This window comes from Diorhabda sublineata, chromosome 9 (genome assembly GCF_026230105.1).
Source record: "Diorhabda sublineata isolate icDioSubl1.1 chromosome 9, icDioSubl1.1, whole genome shotgun sequence".
Classification (NCBI taxonomy): Eukaryota; Metazoa; Arthropoda; class Insecta; order Coleoptera; family Chrysomelidae; genus Diorhabda; species Diorhabda sublineata.
In genome coordinates, this window is record NC_079482.1 from 18,822,832 (window position 1) to 18,841,579 (window position 18,748).

The window sequence follows — 18,748 nt, forward strand, 5'->3', positions numbered from 1 at the left end:
GTGAAAAATTTTTTGTTAACGTCAACAATTTCAAAGTAACATATGAAATTGGTGCATTAATGAAAGTGAAGATAAACTTATGATAAGCTACCAGTATCCTTTAAAATGGTTTAACAAAACTGAGCTTTCAAACTTCTCTTAGGAATCAGGAGAGTAGGCAAACTATATTTCCTAATTTGCATCTTCGTAAAGTTTCATTTGCTTCGCAGTAATTAAGAGTAGAAGTTATGAAATACTTGTACAGATTAATTGGTAGGTATACACTGTGAAATAATGTAGAAGTGTTTATATCATAATATGAAAATTATGTTTGAAGTTATAAGCTTAAAAACTATTTTTATGAATAGTTTAATCCAGAACTCCAGGTAAACCCTTTTTGAAAAACTACTTTCACAAATTAAATTTGTTTGTATGACTTCTACATTGTTTTAAAATAAAATATTTTAATGCCTATATGTGTGAAATATGTATAATTATGAAAAATTGATAAAGCATTTGTACACTCCCTTTATAAAATTCCAATTATTGTCCCATACAGTGATGGAAAATATTCTGTGCAATATAGAAATTACAATGTTGTGAAAATTTGTTAAAGAGAATTTGTCTTTGTTCATTTACAATTGTACTATATGATGTATTGATGAAGTTTTGTGTGAGATAAAAAATGAAAATAGTCCATTGGGAATCAGTCATGTTATATAACTAATTTATTCTTTTTCGTTTACGAGAATTGGCCAATTCCTCCACTATTAGTCGGATTATTAAAAAAATTGCAAAATGTGATTGTATTCACTGTATTCAAGCGAAGAAAACGAAATTTCTTCAAAATCATATTGTTTATGAATGAATATCACTCAATAAGTCGTGTGACTGACACATAGATGGCGCTGCCATTGTCAAATTTATATGACGTTCATGAAGTACCAACTTTCTAAAGACTATGTGTAAAATTTCATGACAATTCGATTAGTCAGGAAAAAGTGACAGCCATTTATATGAAGCTATTTTTGTTATTTTCAAAACAATTTCGTGTGTTAATTTGTCATTGCTTCTTGGTGGAAAAAAATATTGTACAAGCTCAATAATAGCTTCAAAAGTGTTATTAGGACTCTATTTCATCCAAAAGAACCATTTGTTTTTGGTTTGCTGAATTTGAACGAGGTCGTATAGATACCGATGATGGTGAAAGTTCTGGTCTCTAAGTAAACAACTGAGTATTAACCCCAAAAAAATTAACATTTGCATGAGAAGATCAGAATATTACACCAAAAGGCTTTTGGGATTAATAGAAATTTAATGGGAAATTAATATTCTCACCTCCTGTTAACTTTGAGGAGATATTGTTTTACTGCTAAAAATAAACGTGAGGTTCAAATTTATTTGAAAAAAACTTTTGATGATAGACTTGGAATGATCAAGTAGTTTCTCAGACCACCAAATTTACTTTCGAATGATCTTGTGCTTTGTAATCATTTAAAATAAGATGTTTATTGACATGGCTCTGGAAAAGTTTACAAGTCTTAAGAAATTAAGTACTTTGTAGTACAATTACAACTGAATAGCGTGAGGTTATCTCTTGTATGTAACAATAATCTTTTTAAATCAATTAATCATCAATTATAAAATCGTAGAGTTGACGTACACATCACCACTCTTGTTTTGTTGCTGATTGATTCGATATTAATAATATTAGAGATTATACAAAGAATTGAGTGGAAAGCCAGAGGAACAAATTTTATATTGAAACGCCTACCTCCTATAAAAATTTTCAATACTCGATGGAGCTTATCGTAAAATTAAAATGAAAACAGATTTGTATAAATCTCATTTCCAAGAAAAATATATGTTGAATATTATATTATGGTGTAAATCAAACCAGAATTTATGGTTTATCTGTAATATGGAAGGTCGATGATCTAGTTTTGGTCTTTGGAAAACCAGCTGAAATGAGTTAAATATATATGTCAGTTTGTTTTTCAAATTTATGTTTGTAATTTGCTATTAAACATAACGATGAAATATTAATTTTTCAAAAGTAAAAGCAGATGAAATACTGTATTGGAAAACTGATTTTTTTATGATAGTCCAAAAATTTATTTATGTTTTATGGTGCTACATCTAATGTCATTATATCACTTTATTTACACCTAAATAAAAAAAGACATCTTGGATTATGAACTTGAAGTTTATAAATTGTTAAATGTTCATATAACTTACCTTATCGGAGTCTGTAGTATTACCCGAGCCAAAGGAAGTCAAAGAATTCCTATCTAAATTTTCGACGCTTTCATCTAAAGAATTGCATTCTTCCATATCCCTGAAACAAAATATTTTTTTAATAAAAATAACAATGTAAAAACCGAAATAATAATAGAAGTAGAATCATTTTGATTAACAAAGCTTACAGCAAAGTTAAATCGTTTAATTAAATAGTAATTCGAGACTATACAGAGAGAGATAATCACCATGAGGTTGATAACATTTATAATAAGATATTGTGATATTTTATAAACTGGATTTATCGCTGTAAGCAATATACCAACGTACAAGGAGACGCGTTTGTAGCTACATCTAAATATGACAGTAACATTATTGCCTTGCAACATTAACAAGAAATCAGATGTGGAAGAGAAAATTATTCAACAGTTTTCATGGAAAAAAAATTTTAAGACGTTATAACAAAACGGCCACTAAAAATTGCACTGTCTGACCAAGTTATCATCTTCAGAGACTGAAGGTAAACAGTTTATCTTCAGTCTCTGAAGACGATAACTTGGTTATCAAAACGCGCGTCAGACAATGTAATTATAAGTGTTGATGTATAATCAAAATAATCAAGTTTTAAAATTTTGTCTTATCAAAGAAATCTTACTTCTCCATTGATAACCCCAGCAAATAAATGTCAATCCTTAGAAAACTCTCTGTGAAGTTGTAAGGTTCTTTATATTTTTAAAGAGATATGCAAGAATAATTGCAACCACTATAAAGGTAAACATTATGGAACCTTCCATTCTTCATATCATCTAAAATTTAAAATGCAATAGATCCCCATAACACTTGAATCAATCCTAATTTAACTTTTTGTACTTCTCTACTAATGAGTTGCTATCTTGTTAAAGAAGTTTCGGTTGCTAGTGAAATTGTATAAGATATAAAAATTGGAATAAGTCTTACGACATTTGCCAACCAGAAAGTTTCAACAATTTCAATTATTTAGGAGTGCTTATTTGAAGATTGCAGCTAAACACATCAACTTTGCGTTGTTAAAATTTTAATATTGATTTATTGTAATCTGTAGGATTTTATTATACCAAATAAGGACCACAATAAATAATTCCGATATTTCAATTGGTTATTTATAATACAAACGGAAGCAAACCTAAATCTGACACCTAGAAGACATTACTTATTATTGGTTAAAAAGCTTAATTATTAAATGGAACAGAGATCTCGATACTTTATCATTAAATATGCTTATATGGTCAAATGAATATACATGTTTGTTATAAAAAAAAACTAAAGAAGAAATAATAAGTAAATTAGATAAATAAGTCTTCTAATATCGTCCTCATCTGTTTTATGATTGCATTCTTAAAATTGTTTAGGGAAATAATCCTAAGGGACCTTTTTCCCAAATTGTGGCATGAGAAATTTCCTTTTAAGCGTTTAACAACTTGTGAAGTGCTTAATTTGTTAACCCAAACCAAACCAAATTCTAATAATGTTAACTAACCTCATTGCGGTATTCCCAGTACTTTTGAATGTTAGAAATGACCTACAGGTGAACTAGGTAGCAAGAAGAAAATAAGCAATCGAAATATATGAACTACTCAACAAACAGATGACATCAAATAAATATAGTTATTACATTTGTCTAATTGAAAAATTCATTTAGTGCACATATTGCACTCCTACTTCAATAGTGCCATATCCCGAAAAAATTTAAAATTGACATTTTCCGTCCAATATATGCTTTAAGATGATTTTTACACTATTTAATAGTGCCATATCATGAGTTCCTTGCGACTATATGCACCATGAAATATGCAGTAACCTCACTTCTTCAAGAGATCTCACAAAAATAATGCCATAAACCACACTGATTTTTATAATATAAAAAATCTTCAGATGCAGATCAGCAACAACTTTGATTGATATAATTGGAAAGCGAGTTTTATCTTTAAATATAAAAGTCGTGAGAAACGAGAAGTAAAAACCGTTTTCCTTTCAGTTGAAAACCTTATATGAGAGTTGGTTATAAGAAAAATGACTAATTTGGTTCTGATCCCGTTCTACACGACTAAACCAAAGATTGAGACGCAAACAAAAAGGAAGACTTAATAAGCCAGTGTGATTCCCAAGTCGTACTTATCAGACTATACTAGATTTGAGAAATTAATTTTTATTCAAAATCCTAGCCCATGTTGCTCAAAATTATTTTGTTTTTTGATGTTGTTCTTCCTTACATTAAACGGAGATTTACTTAAGTTTAAACACAACTTTTGTGGTCGAATTTTATTTTATTTTGATATTTTTAAAATTTTTTTAGATTAAACTGAAATATGAATAAAGTCATATTTAGTTTTATTCGCCCTAAATCTTAACTCAAGAAGTCTAAATAAAATTAAGTAGTAGTGCCATTAGAAAAAATCTTTTTAAAACTCTCTGTAGTCTTTACATCACTTATTAGTAAGGTGACCATATATTTTATTTTAAATCTGGGACGGGAACTTGTAGCGGGGGGTTAGTTAAGTTAAATAACTTAATTAAGATTTTTCTGATTATTTTTTTATAAAAATTATATATAACAAATAATATTTAAGGAAATGATAAAAATCAGTATTTTTTTTAATCAATCAATTTTTTTTAATCAGAATCAGTACAAAAATTTTCATATTTTTCTGAATTATAGATCTTTTTCGATTTGAAGTATTGTATAAAATTCTGTACAATTTTTTTATAATTAACTTTAATAAGTATATTAAAGAAAATATTCTTTCCCTAGAAGCATTTGTGCCAGGCAGGCAGAAAAAGAACTCTGCTAATTTTTGTAAATTTGAAAATGAGAGTTCACGATTATTAAAGTGAGAGACCTTTCCAACCCACATTTGGATTGATGCAGTTCGGTTATTTTTCCATTAGGTAATTTTCCTTTCTGTAATGTATAATTTCATACAAGCATACTCATCTTATATTTTATTTTCAGATTTTGAATATTGATAAATATTGAAAATATAGACCTTTTCAAAAATGTATATAATATTTATCAGTTAAGATATCTTCAAACTGTATGTGCACCGAACTTGGTATGCCTAAATACCAATTTAAATGATTTAGAAAACATTTCATTTACAATCGTTTTTGTATTGGCTTCCCTGTAAAATTAGCATTCACTATCTAATGACACTATTGAAAACTTCAAATTTGTTTAGTTACATTTTTATTGAATTAATAATTCAGAACTTTTCATTGGATACAGCAATTGATCAGATTGTAATTTGATCCAAATCCGAAGTAGACGTTGCCACTATTGGACTAGAACATAATAATTATTAATAATAAATAGAAATATGTACTTACCGACTAGATCTTTGGCTATGAGGTTTCAGTTTTGCAGGGCTCTTGGGCAGTGAAAGCGGTAATGCTCCGCTGAAATATGTTTCTTGTATAACTTCCCTTAACTTCTTCACCCACAATTGTTTGGTTTCAAGTGAAGAAGCTCTAAGTACAATGCGATAATCAGAAATTGGGGCACGACCAGTCCAAACTGCAAATTTGCATTCATCGCCTTCCATATGTTCTGTTACTCCCAGTTCAGAAGTCTAAAAAATAACTTTCAATTAACAAACACCATTCATTACACAACTTTCACAGTATAGTAAATAAAAAATTGATAAATGCAACTAACTCACCATTAATTTGTTTTTGTAGATGTACTTCACTTTCCCAACAGAATCCTTAACTTCTTTGGTAAATAAGAGATACATTTCGAAAAGGAAAATATGTCGGTCTCTGCCTTTTCTAATTAGTTGTTTTGGATCCCAAACGCTGAAAGCGTCTTGTAGAACTACTTCGCCTAACTTGTCCGAGGATATATCACAGCCTTCGAGTAAGGACAAGTGCATTGCGTCGTTTGCTTTTTTGGGAACATTGAGCATTACTTCCAAACCATCCTGATAATAAAATTCAACTGTATTAGATCGATGTTGACATCCCTATTGTTTACTAACGACCAATAGATTATATTATGCCTACATGTTTTATCTTCATTAGAGTGGCATCACAACATTGATAACTCTTTGATTATATGTAAAAGTGAACATAATTCATTTAGAAGATACAAGATGGGGTAATTTGAATTTCCTTTAATGTAAGTTCATTATTTCCCAGCGTACCGATCCCGCAGACCTTCGTGTACCTTGAGGACCTGAGATTTAATAATTTGAGAGCTGATGTAATAGGAGAATTTACAGTTAACGAATTATACAAGCAAGATGAAGGAACAGCAATGGGCAACTGCCTATCAACGTTTATGGCTGAACTGTTCATGAGTCGTTTTGAAAAGCAAATCAGTCAAGAGTTTCAGTTTTTTCCCAGGATATGGTACAGGTATGTGGATTCATTTTGGAACTCAACTCAAAATATTCATCTATAAAGTTCACCTATAAAATAGAGGATAATGGGCAGTTGCCACTTTTACATACTTTAGATACTCTCCATTTCCTAGTACTTCAGTTAATTCACTTGCGATCGAGAGATACAATAAAAAAAACCCTTATTAAGGATGTAGCTGTACTCAACGATTAAGATAAAATAATTTTAAATAGGTTAGTTAATCATCATAGGTTTAAGAAATCTCTGTGTGAAACAATTTTATTCCAAACTCAATATGAAAAACATGGAAAATTTGCTCTGATACCTTTCAATCCTATTTATACAAAAGGATTAAGAGGAATATTTAACAGAATGGGTTTTAAATTGGTTTATAAATCCAACAATACATTAAAACAATTGTTGGGCAATCTTAAGGATAAAATACCAAATTTGGAAAAGAGTAATATATATAAAATTAGCTGTGGTAATCGCGACGGGATTTATTATTTATTTAAAATATGCGAGTCATAATCATAACACAGATATAGCTAATGTAAAATTGTTAAAAAATGTATCCAATAGCTTAAATAGGGACAAGAGGCCAATTCCTTACAGCCCACTCTATAGTTTAGTGGTCAAGGAATAAATGTGAAGATTCCCGCTAAGGATGTTCTAATAATTATGTGTATAAGTTGTTTGGGATTATCAATTACTGAACTAATATGCATTAGAGGTAAGTAGAGAATGTTTATTGGAGTCATGACTGAATATCCAATAACAAACTATAACATACCTTAATTTCTCCTTGACCTTCTTCACAGCAGCTCTGTAAATCTTTCAGCAGCAACTGGTACTTGGTGATTCTCTGAACCGGTTTAATTAAATAAGCGGCGATGGGATGTTCAACTTTGTGTTTCTTCTGTAGTTCTTCAAAATACCCACCCCCATGTTGCACCAACAGACTATTGCTCTCGGGTTTATTTTTACAGTAGGTAACATACATATCAAATTTCTGAGCCCATGTTACGAAACAATGCCCAACATCTTCAGGCATCGTTTCATATTTTTCGAGTTCCTTTAAAAAAATAGAATTATGAAATTCATATATCTCTTCCATATTGCCAAAAATTATGTTTTCTTTGGAATGAAGCGAAGCGGTGACTGTTGAGGAATTTCTCATTTCGTCGAGGAAACAAGTTATGCAAGTTTCCAAATCTTTGACGTAGGTACGTTCCGTTTGTAACAATTCGGCCATGATAAATCTAAAAATTAATTAGTTGCATTGTTATTGGAATTGATATGAAATTCAATCATGATACAATTTGTTGTTGGTTACTTACTCTTTTCTTCTAGCAGACCTCCTTTTCTCCTCATTCAATTCTTTCAATTCTTTTGCAGCAGCTTCTTTTACTTTAGCTTCCAAGTTAGGATCAGAATTTCGATCAATGGAAAGTTCTTTCTTTTCACTTTCTTCTTCTTGGATACCCAAAGTTTCCTCTAGTTGCTGTCGATAATTTTCCATTCGCGAGCTAAAGTTCTTATATCTGTTACAACAGAGAAGTCATATTTCAGTAAAATATTCAATTAATACCTCTTTTATGAACAGACAACAGAAACAAAGCAAATCCATTCCAATTTATGACACTAATATACTGTATCACAAAGGAATCTCTGAAATGGGATATATGTGGACTTGAAGAAAAATAATTATAATATAGGGTTAAATAGATAAGATAAGAGTAGAGCGATGGGTATAAATGAGGTATTTAAGTTGTAGAATTACAGTAGAGATAACAGAACTAGAAAAAAGGATGAACAACAATAGCAATATCTCTAGCTAAATTGTTATTTTTGTTCTGCTTGTTCCCGTAGAATTGAACAAAATGTATGTTTTTTACAACCAGTTCCAATTCTTAGTCAATACCATGAAGCAACATATTTCACACTTTAGATACTGAAAACTAAATTCTGCTTATAATCGATAACAAAAATTACAGTTGAGAGAAACTAGTGGTGAATTAGAACACATACCCTTCTACAAAACAAATCTTTATAACTATTTTTGAGTATAATTGCAGTGTTTGCAGACCTACAACAACTGGTCAATAAGATAGAAGAACAGAGCAAATCAATGGGCCTAAACTTCAATACCAAAAAAAAAAAAAATTATGATTATTTCAAGAAACATAAATATGTTTGAAAACGCCATCATAACATTTAACGCAATACCCTTAGAGAGGGTGGATACATTCAAATATCTGGGAATCTGGCTCCTTGAAGATTGGGCATCAGACAAAGAAATAATATGTCGCATTGAACAAGCCCGAGGTTTCGAAGAGTGCTTACTTGTCCCGATTTTGATCTTAATCTACGACTGAGGTTCGTGAAGTGCTACGTTTGGTTAGTGCTTCTCTATAGAATGGAGGGCTGGACATTGAAGACGACTGCGATTAACAAGTTGGTGGCTTTCGAGATGTGGCTGCACCGCAGAATCCTTAAGGTGCCTTGGACGGCTAGATTGAAAAACGAATAAATTCTGAGACACATCGGCAAACAACGTGAATTATTTGAATTAATTAAGAAGAGACAAACGGCGGACTTAGGACACATTATGCGAAACAACAAATATCAATTTTTGCACTTACTGATCGAAGGTAAAATTGAAGAAAAGAGAGGGATAGGAAGGAATAAAATATCTTAGCTGCGAAACATCAGGCAGTGGACAGGACTACACAATATACAATCCTTAATACACACCGCAAGAAATAGAGAAGTGATGGAAAATGTGAACCATTAGTGGATATGCATTAAAAGAAGAAGAAATACAATATTATTAGAATGAGGGAGGCCGGAATGTCACTAAGATAATTTGCTCGTGGTGTAAATCAAAATGTTACATTGTATTAAAATGTTAGTCCAAATTGTCCAATTAAGAGGTTCGACTACTTAGCTATTGATTCGAATGTCCTCAAATGACTATAATAAATCGTCTTATATCCACAAGAGAGTTTTAATCACGTCGCTCAATTGCGAATGATTAGTTAGGTAGGAGCCAGAATGTCAATGTCATCTGTTTATAGCTAGATAATATTTATAATACGTTTATACAATTCATTTCTAACCCTTCCTTTTATGCCACTTCACTATATACGCAGTCTGGAATACAGCAATGAAAACGCGAGTTGGGCCAAGCATGGCATTAAATTGTGCTTAATGACAAGTTCCGATTTTGTTTGTGAGCCTTTGATGGTCGTATAAGAATCAGTCGGATATACAAAAACCTCAACCTTGGAGCTCTTACACATAGGCTGCAGATCAGCCTGGTTTTTCATAAACAAAAGCCTCGTTGCAGCTGGTTTTGTCCATGTACTAGAACCTGTTCCACTTTCTTTATCTTCATGGGCTGATCAATTCATATACTAAGTTATACAACACGTTTTATGGAAAAAGCTATTATTAATTCCCTATAGTAATAGCACTACAACATTTTTCCAATTTAATGAATTTAAGATTTGAAATTTAACTCATCACTCTGTTTGAATAAAATAAAAGCTTTCAAATACAATTTTCAACATAATGTTGATAAAAAGGTTTCAGGACGCAAAAATGAAATTTCATTTCCTAACATTTCAAAAGAAGCAAAATCTCTTAGGATTAATAATATTCTTTTTCATATAATTGAAAATGGAAAAGTTCTTTTTATCGAAAATCCCATTCATTAATACAATATATAAGCAAAAACTTCATTATAAGTAGAAGTTTTTCCTGAATACTCTCTTCTCATAGAAAGGTTAAGAAGATTTTCTGACAAAAATGAAGCAGGATAATAAAACATGATGAGATCCATTACTAGATTATGATTTATCTTGTACAAAATAATTTAGAACAAACTTAAAGATGTTTTATTGGTATAAAAATATAATTACCTATTGTCAACAGCTTCTACCCATTGTTTGATGGAGCATGCGTGAGCGTGACCTTTTTCTACAAGACTATCAGCAAGTTGAATAAGTAACTTGACTCTTTCCCGAGTTTCCTTGGCAGTTCCTTTAAATTCGTTGTGTTCGCGTAATAAACTTTCAGTTTCTTCGATATTGTTGCCGAGATTCGTTGCATGTGTGGTTAGGTAACATTCACCTAGAAGAACATTTTAGGGATAATTTAATGAAAATAATTGTCAAAAATTATGGAACCAGTAGATGTTGTAACATAAACATTTCTTATTTTAAATTAGGCAACATTACACAAAGGTAACCCAGACAGACCTACAACCTCACAATATCTCACAATTTATATTCTATTCAGCCTAATTTTAAACGAGAACTTATGCGCAGCATAATCATAATGTCGATAAATTTTTCGCAGTTAAAAAATTAGATTTCTCAAGTATTCATTCGAGCAATAAAAAGATATCTGAAGAAACATTAGTTTACTGCCATTACCTTTCATAGCTACTGTTCAAGCTATGCGACAAATGCCAAATACTCATTTGTAGTTTGGTATAGATGGGAAAAGTGGATTTTTGAAAGTATGTGTGTCCATCCAGTCTTCAGAGATAAATGAAAAAGCAGAAACAAACTCACGTCAGAGTTATAGGGCATGAGATCACGCATGGCTCTCCAGCTTTCAAGAGAAATTCATGCTAAATAAACATCAGGACTATACGATATACAATCCTTAATACACGCCGCAAATAGACACCACGAGAAGAGACTCATTGAATTGTTTGAAATACGTTTAGGTATTTCAAAGTTTCAATAAAGTCGTTGATGCTTGTTTCAATTGAAATTAGATGAATGTAATTCATTTATATAATCATTAAATTTTCGAAAAAAACATTTCAAACTCCTATTATTTTCCAGGAGCTCGGGAAACCGATTTTCTGAATAGCATTTGTGCTCTAGTCAAAGTATATACGTAGATCGAAGACGTTCAAGTAATTTTCATTTAAGTCTGGTTGAGGAACAGCGTTGCTCTTAAAAATATAAACTGAATCAATATAACTCACTTATAAATAATGTTGAAGAAAATTTTTCCAACAAAAAAATTTATAGAACTGTAATTGCCAATGCTGCGATTCTATTGTAAAATCCCGTTTTGTGTTCACAATTTTGTCTCTTTGGGTACATCTATATCCGATAATATCAATGTAATTGTCTTAAGTACGTACATCACTTTTAAACTCAATTCTGAAGCTTATGATTAACAAAATAGCAAAAAGATGGAGAGTATACATAGAATCATTGATGCTTTTATGTTTTTGCCAACAAATTATTGGGACAACCTGCGGGTGCTGATACATGCAGAAACTATAACCAAAGAATGCATTAATCTAAGTAAGAACAATCTACGAATATTAACAGGAGTCCTATCGAGGCACTTTGACACCTAAAGACGCAGATAATGCGGGGTGCAGATTTTGTTGCTCTATCCACATTCTCGCTAAGTGTGAAACACTACAAAACTTCAAAACACTACACCCGGGAGCATATGAAATAGAAGTCGAAGATCTCTGGCAATTAAAGCCATCCCACATTCTAGACTTTTTAAAAGTAATGGGATTATCAGATCAGCTGTAAACACTGGGGAAGTGTATACGATACCCCAAAAAAATCCATACATACCATAGCATACATGTTTTTACCAGTAAAAATCTTGTGAAATACATATACTTTTCCTAATGTCTAAATTAATGAAAAAATACTTTTACAATGAACTGAACGGAAAAATTTTAGAGTACTCAGTACTTACCTGTTTCGTGAATCCATTCAATAGCTTGTTTGGCAGATCTCTCAAATAAAACAAATTGTTGACATTGGTCCAACTTCTTTTTCCTTTGAGTCCAATGCTCCAAAACTTTATTTTCTTGATTTAATAATTTTTCTAGAATACCCTTCACTCTAGCTTCGTGATTGCCACTGCTACTTGGATAATTATAAAACTGCAAACTTCTAGTTGTATATTTCAAAAATGTTTCAGCTGTTCTTCGTGCTAATGTACAAGCCTTCAAAAAAGCTTCTTTTTGTTCTTGATGTTTGTTAATTAGTTGGGATATGGCGGTGGCTTTGTCAATGTTTGCTTGTCCAGTGGCGCACCAATCTTCATCCCTCCTGCAATATATTACAAATTATATTATTCCATCACATAGATCAATGTGAAAACAAATAAATAGATATTTAATTTACCTATATTCCCTTTCCAAGCTGTCCAAAACAGAGCAAACTTGTTCAGCAGTTTTATAAAAGTTTAAACTGGCCGTCACTAATTTGTGTCGTTCTTCAGCACATGTTACCAACTGCTGCCATCTCTTGGTAACTTCTTCAGAAATATCTTTGATACTTTGTGGATCGTAATGATTGGCATTGATTAAAGTATCTGCTCGATGTTTAACTTGAACAGCTGAAAAATAAATAAAAAAAATAAGTTTATTTCTATATAATAGATAAAAGAAATGTTAGATACATATTTTGGCAAATGAGACCATTAAATGATAATATAAACACATAATACATTACCAAGAAACATTTTAATGAAATATTGTTAGATAATATACTGAGAATATTGTTTACTGCCCTAACACCAACTTTTACAACAATTACAATGTGTTCAATGTGAATATCATCATTTCCAGAGTTTTCAATTTAGTTGATTCTATTTTTTAATAAATGTTTATTTACATTTATGTAATTTGTAGTTGAATTTATTTACATGTATTGCTTAGATTCGACCAGCAGGTCATTTACCTACCGAACACACAGTTTATCTTCAGTCTCTGAATACGATAACTTAGATATCGAAATGCGCGTCAGTGCAATTGTGAGTGTTGGTGTAGTTTGTGGTGTAAACAGTGTGTTCAGTATGAATATGACCAACGGTTCCAGAAATTCAAACTCAGTTAAATCATTTACCTGTCTCAATTGTTTCTTCTAAACTAACATCATTTGAGGGAAGCGGGATACATTTTCAACAATGAATTATAGCATGTCAAATAGAAAAAAAAAGTGGACTAATTGGAGCCATAACTTTATAAATAGTGATGATTTAAATTGTAAATTAACTGATATTTAGAGGTATTCACCTTCAGAATATGTTGTTTTTTGTAGAATAAACTAAAAGTATTTATAATAAATTCCATAATTATCAGCATAACTAGAGAGTTTACATTAGTAATTTTAAAAAAATGTTTTTAATCGCAAATACATGATATTATCATCATAATTCTTAAAATTTAATAAAAATAGAATTGGTGGATACCTACACCTATAGAATAAAAGGAATTTTCGTTTATTGAAATTTAGTACTTTAATTGAGTTGTGGTGTTACTTCACTTATTGTATTAATATTAATTCGTCACATTTATGATTTATGTAATAGAACGCATAACGGATTCTATTTTAAAACAAACAAAATTTTAACTCTCCCCGTTCTTTTCATTTTAGAATCTATTTGTTTCGCAAACACTTTCACACAACTCAATTGAGACACCTATTCATAGCTACCCTACTACAAGAAAAATTTGGACATTTACTTAACAATATCCACTTCTGATCTGGTAAAAAATTTCATATTCTTCAGTACAAAAAAATTATTTCATCAGCTACCTTCAGAATTAAAAATGGCAAATACATTTTATAAGGTCCAGAGATTCACAAAGGCATTTCTGCTTGAAATATCTTTTTATTCTAGGGCAGAATTCTACCATAGACTCAATAGACTGGCATAATTAAATTTAATATTAAATAAGATTTTATATGAATTATAATTATTATCAAGCCAAATTTTTATTTCATATTATCTAATATAAAATTGTGTTGCTTTGTCCATAAAATTTTAAAATTTTTTATATTTATTTATATCTCTTTCTATTAATATTGATTATTCTCAATTATTTGATATTGGTCGAACAGTAAATGAAAAAGTGTTTCAGGTTTATTCCAACCAGATATCGTGAGTCAAACCGAGACTAATTAAGGATTTTGAAATGAGAATGTGCAGATTCTATAAATTCAAGAACCACCCCGGACTTCATTTTTCTATTCTATTCCTGATTAAGCCAAATCATAAACATAAATATTATTAATAATATGATGCTGAACACTATAAAGCTAGATTTAAATAACGAACACAAACAAATCATGTAGGATTTAAAATAAAATGTTAATAACAAAACATTCTATGCACGAAAAGTGTGAAATCAGTCCATTCACTTATTGGAACATTGGACATTATCCATTGCTTGTTGAATGCATTTATTAGACATGATTGAACTTATGATAATAAATTCTGACTGTTGTTGGAATGAAACCATAATATAACTAACACTTTTTTTATATTACCAATACTTTAAATACATCAATAGTATGATAGAAAAACGCTTTGTTTAGAGCAAAGGATTGAAATTTATCTTCGATTACAGCTTCGAAAAACGACCGCAAACTGTCCCTACCAAGGGATAAATAAATATAAGCAAATTCTGCTAGGTTATATTGTTTTGCGTATTCTGACCAGCATTTATAAAAGTCTCTTGATCTATTTAATTTGTAATAGAAATTTTTTGTTACCCGTCACAATTTCAGAAACTATTGTATACCTTGTCGTTTGCTTTGATATTCGTTTTCTTCAAAAATGAAGAAGAATCATCATCAGCGATATCACAACTCTATTTAGCACTTTTGTTTTATTTAATTACTTCCAGGAAACCAGTTGTAACTTCAGCTTGTAATGAGGATATCTTTTGAATTGATACATTTTTTTCCAGGTATTTGAATCATTTGACAACTTAGGGAATCACGTCTGCATTCATGAAATCAACTAGTTATTTTGATTCTGATCTCTTTGAAAAGTTTGATGAGTCCTGATACATTGTTCCACCATATTGCATAAAGAATCGTGGCTCCATCGAGTAGTTTGTTCAATACCAATGCGTCTTACTTGTGCTTTACCGGAGTGAATAAATAGGCAACAAAATCTCTCACAGCTTCTATCATTCGTGTTATTTCCAATTAAGATTTAAAGGATTCCTCGAATAAAACATATTCTGCATTTACTGCACTCTTTTTTTATATTGGAACAAAATCATGAGCAAGAAACTGAATGTTACTTTGTGAAATATTTCACGCATTTTTATTGAATGGTATCATTTTGTAAAAGTTTATTGCAAACAAATGCTGTAATGCAATACATTTTATAAAATAGTCAAACTAAAAATGAAATAGTTATATGTAACGATACCAATGATCTTCAAATAAAGCATATTGTTTGGAGATCTGAGCATGAATTAAATAGAAGACCAACAGCGTTTTGCCTACTATAGTCATTCAGATTTAAATATGTTACTCGCAAAAGTATAACCAAAGATTTGGTACTTTGATGAAGGACTTCGCCTAGTATACGTTAGTTGGAAACTGACCAAATTATTATTCGTGGCTTCTTTAAAATAAATCATCGTTTCACTAACAAAAAATATGGTACAGAATTATCACAATAATGCATTATTAATGCTTCTATATATTCTTGATTTTATGGTCTCTTCTGTTTTAAAATTATTTTTTTTAAATAATTTTTGAAAGATTGATAAAAAATTGACGTTTCGTCTTTATCATTATTTTAATTGGAGACAATTCAAGAAAATGTTTTATGCCAAATAGAAGCTCCGAAGAGAAATTTTTATAGTTTTAAGTCTAATTTTACTGAAAATAATGCATATTATAATCCTTTATTACCTATGTGGAAATTCCAAATATTACCTGAGGTATGTGTTTTTTCGATGGCCACTTGAAATTGTTCATGTTCTTTTTTCAAAAGTTCGGCATCACCTAAACTATTGGGTATCGTAAAACTAGCCATTAGCATAGATTCTCCATTCCTTATCCAGCTGATCACTTGGTTAGCATCATTTTGAAATTGGCCGAGTTGAATGCACTGTTCAAGCTTAACACGTTTTAATTCTGCCAATTCTTCTAGATCCATTTCTCTGTCATGAAGAAATTCAAGTAGAACTTGAACCTAAACCAAAACAACAAAAATTTAATACTCATTTAAAATATTCATACAAATTTGGTTGCTTGTGTGTTGAGTATTTATCCATTTAAAGATTTCAAGAGCACTGAAGCTACAATTCTAGGGGACAGTAAAAAATTGATCTTATTTTCTTCTTATAAAAAATGTTTGGGTTCAGTTGAAAAGCTAGTAGAAAAAATTTTACAGTATAAAATTTTTATTCACCAGTGCAAAAATTATAAAAAATAATCAGCTTATTTTACAGGTTTTAGTTAAAATTCAATAAACACAAAGTGAAATGAGGGCTACGTTTTTTGTTTACCAGTTAGCATCACTGATGAGTGGTGTGAATTTATCTTAAAGTAGTAGTTAGTAGCAATTTGCAGGGAAAACTAATTTAAAATATTGTGTTTTGTAAAAAAAATCGCAACACTGACTGGAAAAACTAAACTCACTGTACACCAACGCCTCTGATAGCAAATGTGTGATAGAGGGAGTTGCATCTTTTATTTTTTATAACGATAGCAAAAAATTACCCCTAATAATAATTAACATAGTTAAAACCATAAATTGGTAATTTTTTTCCAAACATTCTGACTCATCCACTTGGACTTACTAATTGATTTAGTTGTATAAATATTGTTATCAAGTCTGAAATAATATCTTTGATGAAAAAGGAGATATACTTAGTTGTTATTAATTTTTAATTCTATTAATGTTATTAGAAAATCTAAAAATCTTGAATTTCTTCATGAGATATTTGTTACTAGTATTGATAATTTCTTCAATGAATTAATTTCCCAATCTTTATTTATTGGTCTATTTTAATAAATCTGTTCTTTTTAATAATCAAATTTTTTAATTTTCGGCTCAATTTTGATCTATATCCTAGTTTCATTTTTATTATTTTATGAAGACTTGTTACTATTGTTAAAATCCAATTTGCGGAAAAGAGCCACGCTTTTTTGGTATTTCAAGGTTAGTTAATGCTGTTTTCTTCTCTGACAATTCATGATTTTTTAATATACTCTATTGTGTAGTGTAGTACTATATATTGTGATGATTCTTCTATGTTAAAAGCATAACAATTATCACAATGTCTCGTATATTAATGGTTTTTTAGGCAATTGTCTTTGACAATTTTTTGGTCTAGGAGACTTCTATAAAAATATCATTTATTGAGGCAGCTTGACATGGTATAAGACAACGTGCAAGAAATTGCATGAAATTTTTTCCAAAAGGCCGCTTGACATAATGCAAGACAACGTGTAATGCAATGCAAGTCGCAATATTTCTTGATCAAAAGCATATGCAGCTGAAGTTCAACTGATTGTTTTATGCAAGATCTCGCACTTGCAACATCATCGGTTCGGTGCCATTTTTTGAGGTAGATTACTCCTCGTTTTCTATTTTTGTTTTCTTTATAGTTTATCGTTTGTCTTGGCTGCTTTTGTTATTATTTTTCATTTCTTTAGGTCGTCTAAGTAATATTTTGATCTTGCAAGAGATTGCATGCAATTTCTTGCATGTTGACTTGCATCATATCAAGTGGCCTTCCCATTACACCAAAAGAAATAATTCTTTATAATTAGTGTTAAATGGATCATAAAGGCAGAAAATTTTTGAATCCAGGGAGTGAATTTTTGATAAGAGAATATTTTAAGGAATACATGGATATTAAAAAATTAAAGTATATTAATAGAAACAAGAGAAGTTGAAATGCTGATAAGAAATAAGAGAGACAAAAACTTGGAAGGATTTAAACAAGATGAACGCTAGAAGAATATTAGCAAGGCTGACATGAGAGCAGTATAGATAAGCATTCCTGTATAAATAAAGAGTTAAAAAGAGCATTACAAATACTTGAGAATTTTATATTTATTTTTTATATTTTAATAAACAATATAATTTATAATAAATTCGAAATCATTTCAAACGTATACAAATTATCTCAAAGTAACAGGTCATTAATGTTATATTTGTAATTTTTTATAAGTCGTTTTATTAATACACAAATGAATAAAAAAATTCGAATAAATTATCCTAAATTATAGTTGTATCTATAATCTCATAAGCCGATTAAACGTGACACATACATCAACGACCTATGGAACACTGCAATTTAACATTAAAAATATTATACGGGGAGATACAC

At 30.3% G+C, this 18,748-nt stretch overlaps 1 protein-coding gene across 3 annotated transcripts in view; it reads right to left on the minus strand.

Annotated features, from left to right (window-relative positions):
* The window catches only part of LOC130448668 (kalirin), a 393,432-nt gene that overhangs the window by 246,158 nt on the left and 128,526 nt on the right, over positions 1-18,748 (minus strand). For all 3 annotated transcript variants that reach the window (XR_008910360.1, XM_056786130.1, XM_056786132.1), the window contains exons 15-23: positions 16,341-16,599; positions 12,780-12,993; positions 12,346-12,704; positions 10,521-10,731; positions 7,935-8,138; positions 7,388-7,856; positions 5,913-6,173; positions 5,581-5,822; positions 2,218-2,317 (exon numbers count right to left, since the gene is read on the minus strand). Coding sequence is in view for 2 of the 3 variants with exons in the window: in XM_056786130.1 (XP_056642108.1) it covers positions 2,218-2,317; positions 5,581-5,822; positions 5,913-6,173; positions 7,388-7,856; positions 7,935-8,138; positions 10,521-10,731; positions 12,346-12,704; positions 12,780-12,993; positions 16,341-16,599 (2,319 nt within the window). In the remaining variant the exon portion in view is untranslated. The remainder of the gene's footprint in view (positions 1-2,217; positions 2,318-5,580; positions 5,823-5,912; positions 6,174-7,387; positions 7,857-7,934; positions 8,139-10,520; positions 10,732-12,345; positions 12,705-12,779; positions 12,994-16,340; positions 16,600-18,748) is intronic.